At 40.3% G+C, this 6,133-nt stretch overlaps 1 protein-coding gene across 1 annotated transcript; it reads left to right on the forward strand.

Annotated features, from left to right (window-relative positions):
* The first annotated feature begins 1,174 nt into the window (after window positions 1-1,174).
* Window positions 1,175-2,101, forward strand: LOC141486807 (uncharacterized). The gene is made up of 2 exons (XM_074185372.1): window positions 1,175-1,326; window positions 1,390-2,101. Exons 1-2 carry the CDS (start codon window positions 1,175-1,177, stop codon window positions 2,099-2,101), a joined length of 864 nt encoding a protein of 287 aa, XP_074041473.1.
* Window positions 2,102-6,133: the final 4,032 nt, after the last annotated feature.

The raw sequence follows: 6,133 nt of genomic DNA on the forward strand, positions 1-6,133 counted from the left end.
ATGGTTTTAAATTAACAAAAGATAGTCATTATGACATGCAAAGGAAAATATTGAAAAATACAAGTGAACCAATTGACAAGAGTGATTGTGTAACTGTATCATATCTTGAGGGGGAAATTAATGGAGCAAAGGAAGTTTTACTTCTAGCCCTACAAGCTGCAATACAATCCACAATAGGCAATATTGCTCGGGACGCCCGGCAAGCATTTGACGATAAAATTGCAGAGGCTCGGATAACTTTCACTCGTAAATTTGACAAACTTACAAGTGATGTAGACATAAAAATGTCTGACATAACAGCGTCTACAAATAAAAAATTTGATGCTATGTCAAACATAACAGGGACTACAATGAAAAAGTATGATGTACTGGAACAGAGAGTTGAAGTATTGGAGAAAAACCATAAAGAAGTTTTGGAGAGAAACTATAAAGTCAGGCCATCATCATCAGGTGGACTGGGATATCCAGGACTGAACATTAATCCAAATCATAGAATAATACAACCAAAACCAAAAGCAACTGATGATGTATTAATGGAACCAACATGGTGAATGTATTCCCTCGTTAGGTTAGGTTAATAGCTACGTTAGGTTAGCTGCATACTTACGTTAGGTTAGGTGTTAGGTTAGTATTCCCTCGTTAGGTTAGGTTAATAGCTACGTTAGGTTAGCTGCATACTTACGTTAGGTTAGGTGTTAGGTTAGTATTCCCTCGTTAGGTTAGGTTAATAGTTACTGTAGGTTAGGTTAGGTTAGGTTAGGTGTTCGGTTGCATAGCGGTAGGTTAGCGTACTAGGTTAGGTTACGTTAATACATACGATAGGTTAGGTGTTCGGTTGCATAGCGGTAGGTTAGCGTACTAGGTTAGGTTAGGTTACGTTAATACGTTAGGTTAGGTGTTCGGTTGCATATTATGTTACGAACGCGCGCGCGAAGAGGGCGTAGATGTCTCTCCAGATGTCCCGCCTACCTGGGGCCGGAGGCCCCACCCACCTGGGCGGAGCCCAGGCAGTGGGCGTGGCCCGTTAGGGCCACGCCCCCCCCCCGTCGCCACCAACTTTTCGGATACCCCGCCCCTTTCCGAAGCCCCGCCCCCTTTCCGAAGCCCCGCCCCTCCCCTCCCCGAAGCCCCGCCCCCCGACATTTGCGCATGTACACCCCTACCCTCATCGCGCATGTGCGCTCCCACCATTTTCCCACCGCTCACGCATCGAAGTCGATACCCTCCGGAGAGCACTCCACAACATTCAGTTCGAGAAGTCATCTCATCGAGAGCAGTCCACTCCACAACAAGGCAGTACGTTCCAACGACCAACTTGATATTTGAGTAAGTAAATTAGGAATGTTATTTTTTATATCAACTAACTTTGTATTATTTCTTCTTTTTCAGAATGGCAACCAATACACAGGAGGTGAATAATGCTGTGGCGTCTATTCTGCCGGTGTCCGCTGACCAGGAGGAGGCAGCATCTTCGAGAGCGGTGACGGTTGACCAGCCAACCACTTCGCGTTCGCGAGTTAGGTGCAGATCTTCTAGCCCTGACTTATTCGAGGAGGAGGAGGAAGTCAGGGCTGTGAAGAAGGTTTGCCAACGACCTGCAGCAAAGGTTGGTCCTATTTCAAAGTACCGAGCTACTTGCAATAGGACTAATCCTTATGCAGGTAGTTTTTCGACCTCTCGTAAGAGGGCCTCCACACCAGCAGCAGCACCAGCAGCAGTGGAAATTCCGAGGAGTCCTTCTCCGGAGTTGGTGATATTGTCGCCGTTGGTGACGCGACTACCACCGCTGCCAGCGACACCGGCGGATCCTGAGGTGTTGGTGCCACAGCCTATCGGAGAGGTTAGTGAAAAGATGAGTGTTTTTCTGCAGAGATGCAAGAAAGCAGAACGAGCTGCCCGATCTAGCGAGGCCGCGTTGGTTACCATGAAGCGACAAATGGCTGAAATGGATAACCGACGGAGGGAAATCCAAAAGGAAATGGCCGAAATAGATCGGAATTATGCATCTCTGCAGGAAAGGTGTAAAGCAGAGACCTCTTCGATAAAGCTGTACAAAAAAATAGTGACAGTTATGGACACTCTTTTTGTAGATGAAGTGTAAATATAAGATTAGTTTTAGGTTAGTTAGGAGTATTTAATTATGGTAGTTTTAAGTTTATATTTGTTAAGTTTATATTGAATAAAGGAAAAGGAAGTGAAATAAAGGGTGTACACTGTTTTTTGGTTTGGTACACATTGAACAATGCGATGGTTGGAGCATTTTTCTTCACTTCCTCTTATTATTATTATTATTTTTTTTATTTCAATTCCAAGTTCTTCTAGACAAATACCTCACATCAATTTTTGTGTCCTCTAATCACTTGTAAATAATTTCATGTGAAGAAAATTTAAAAAATAAAAAATAGACATGTTTCATAGTGAAATCGACAAGTATATTTCATTTGTATTTTATCCATTCAAGTATCTCTTTCATTGAATATGTCTTATGTCACTTTGCAATTTACCCCTACTCATTGAATATGTCTTATGTCACACTACAATTTACCCCTACTCAATGTTCCACTCCTCTCCCACTCCCTCTCGAAAGTATAAAAGTAGAAATCATCTGATGAAACATTCAGTTGATCAGCTAGCATCGAGATGGAACCCGATTCAACCTCCGAACCCTATAGCTGCCCGGATCAGGGGTACAACTTCAATTACTGGGATAACAGCCAGGTACAGGTTGTCTCTTCCACCACGGAACCCCACAGTCCGCCATACGAATACCGGGATCACGACATCAGGATGCAAGTTCAACATGTCACTGGCAGTGACGGAGGACACTTGGATGACTCGGAATATCCAGATCCTGACGGATGGTGGGACCCTGCTTATGATGACATTGTCCCAATGAGTAGCGACGACGACGATGATGACGACGACGACTCTGGTGATGATGCTGATGACGAGCTTGACGTTAGACGTCCTCCACCATCCCCTATCCTCATCGAGGATAGTCCTCCGCCATCCCCAATCCTAATCGATGATGATGTCCTCAATTCCGATGATGACATATAATCATCTACTCGTCCATCATTTCCTTTCCTTTCCTTCCACGGAGTACACACTTTTTGGTTGGTGTACACGAGGCACTGCGAGGCTGGGGCAGTGTCTTCCTCCCTTCCTCTCCCTCTTATTAGTTTTTTTTTTCCATAATAATCACTAGAATTTCTCCTAATAATCGCTCAGAGTTTCATTCTTGATGTTTTCGAATCTCAAACACTGTTCTACATTTCACCCCCTCCATTTCATTTCTTCCAATATAAATATAGCAACAATCCCAGTTCTATATCATTCTTCCACAATGTCGAGTACAGGACCCATCCAAGTACATGAAATAGATTCAACGTCTGATCATTTGAGTACAACCTTCGCTCAATTTCTGCAGCGAATCTATGATCTTCCTGATGATTTCGCAGAACGAGTGGAACAAGGTATTCAGGACGACATAGATGCTGTTGACGATAATAATGCGGATGATGTGATTAGTATATCATCTGATTCAGCTGATTATGACGACGACGACATCATGAGTATATCATCTGATTCAGATGACTACTATGAGGATGATATCATTAGTATATCATCTGATTCAGATGACGATACCATAATTATTGTTTCTGATGATGAGGAGCGTTAGTCCATATCATTGCATGGATTAATAAAAAAATAACAGCCCTTTTCAGGGCTACAATTAAAGACTGAAACAATAAAAAAAATAGCTCTTTTCAGAGCTACCATTATACTTTCAAACAGAAACAGATTCATACCATTGTTAACATTATGTTAACATTATAATCTCAAACGAAATATATGTATGTGAAAGTATTTATCATTATATGCATATGAATGATTGACAAATGCCAACTTCAACTTTCATTTAAAGTAGTACTCATCATATGCATAGATATTCAATGACTATCAAATTCCAAATTTCGACTTTTCAGTCAAAGTAGTAATTTATTTGTCATATAATGTATAGATATTCAAAGACTAACAAATAGTAATTTATTTGTCATATAATGTATAGATATTCAAAGACTAACAAATTTCCAACTTAGACTTTTATTAGTCAAAGTATTCATTTGTCACATAATCTATGAATACTAATACAACTAACTACTGTTTGTGTGAATAATGTAGCCCTGAAAAGGGCTGTTGTTTTTTTTTGACCAGTAGGTCCACGGTTATTGTGCCACAGGTTGGACATTATTACATATAATACATGTAGATACTCGGGTGAAGTTTGTTAGTGGCCTCTCGCAAGCTTCACACCAATTCTGTCCCATTTCCATAATTGAGACAGTGTTGTGGGTGTTGACATGGGCATACCACCCTCCATTATTGTTTCTATGCGAATAAAACCGAAAGCAGCACCAACATAGTTTTTTGTTCTCTCCATCTATTGTGCTGATCAATACGTATGCATCCAATGCACAATACAAATCCAAGGGATCTTCCAGTGTCTCACTGACATTGAGTGTTCGCATACCGATCCTCATAGCACCATCACCTTCAGTTGTGTCAGCTTCTATCCCTTCATCATCTCCTTCTTCATCCATGACCCTCTCAAACTCCATCACGTCATCATCTTCGTCGCTTTGGTTGGCCTCGTTTTCAACTTCGTCTATCTCATCTTCATCGACTCCAACATCTTCTGCTTCAACTATTACTTCCTCTAGCGGAACATTGACATCCTCATCATCTGATTCGTCTATCCAATTGTTTTCATCAACAGCAGCTATTCTATTTAATGCAGCATTTATTTTTGCAGAATTCATCTTGTTGTTGTTTGCTCACAGTTGTAGAGAGTGAATGAATGAACTCTAGGTTTGCAAGTCAACTTATATAGGAGGTGATGCGACTCCCACTTGACTCGTTTAGAGTGGAATAGTAGGAGAAGTTATCCCACTATACTTCCACATGATGTTGATTTGTATAAATAGAGATCGTAGGTATAGGAGAGAGCATTCAGAGTTTCTGTAAGTCATCTCTTAATATTTCTAATCGAATTAGTAAAATGCCGTTTCCAAAAGAGTGGAATGAAAAACCAAAAGTGTGTGTCTACCCAATGATGATTGCAGGGGCTATTGTGTGCTACTTTTGTCAAATAAGTAGACCTAAGGATTCAATCAATCCATGTACTGGTATGTGTAGTGATTGCGTGTTGCGGATTCAACTATCGCCTCCTTCTCATCCACCGAAGCGAACAAAATCGGATTATCGTCAACAACAGTTACAGTGTCTGAAGTGTTCCGAACCTATAATATTTAACAATATAGGTATCTGTAGAAATATTTGTGGTACCTGTGCTGCCGTTCCAACTCCACTGCAACGTTGTTTGCGTTGTGATACATATTCCATGAATTGTTGGAATCATGTATGCAATGCATGTAGAAGTACTTGGGATCTGTGTGAGAAGGTTGGTCAACTCTACCCCAATAGGAGAATCCATTTTTTTCAATGTTGGTGTTTGACGCACGAGCAACAACTATTGAGGAATAGAGTCAAAGAACGTTCCACATCCACAGAGACATATTAACATTTTTCATTTTTTATTATCGTTATTGTCCTCTATTATTAATATATATATATATATATTTTGAATTTATTTGTATTATTTTCTAACATTTAAAAATACATGCATGCAACACAAAGTTTTCCTCTTAAATGACAAAGATTGTTACATGCGTGAATAGTTTAGTGAGAGAGCGCATGTGCCAGTTGATGAAAGAGCGCATGCGCTAGTTTATTTTCTTCTATAAATGGTGAGGTCTCAGTAACATCATCACCTTTCCTATCCACATTCTATTGCTATCACATATCATTCCTCAGACCTTAATAATCATGAGCTCTATACCGCTATTGATTGCTGAAGATGGTTCACCACTTGTTGATATCGATCAGACTGATTTTGAAAATATTCCAGTATTACATTTATCGAGTCAAGATTCGATAAATGATTTTGATATTAACGACTTCGTTAACTTTGCAGATGTGCCAGAACCAAATGAGCAAATTATTATTGAAAATCCGATCGTTTCGCAATTATCATCACTCAAACACTCTTCATCTACCCTTCCTCTTGGTG

This window comes from Leptinotarsa decemlineata, unplaced genomic scaffold (assembly GCF_025532065.1).
Source record: "Leptinotarsa decemlineata unplaced genomic scaffold, Ldec_3_MD MMD2_tig00026374_RagTag_RagTag, whole genome shotgun sequence".
Classification (NCBI taxonomy): Eukaryota; Metazoa; Arthropoda; class Insecta; order Coleoptera; family Chrysomelidae; genus Leptinotarsa; species Leptinotarsa decemlineata.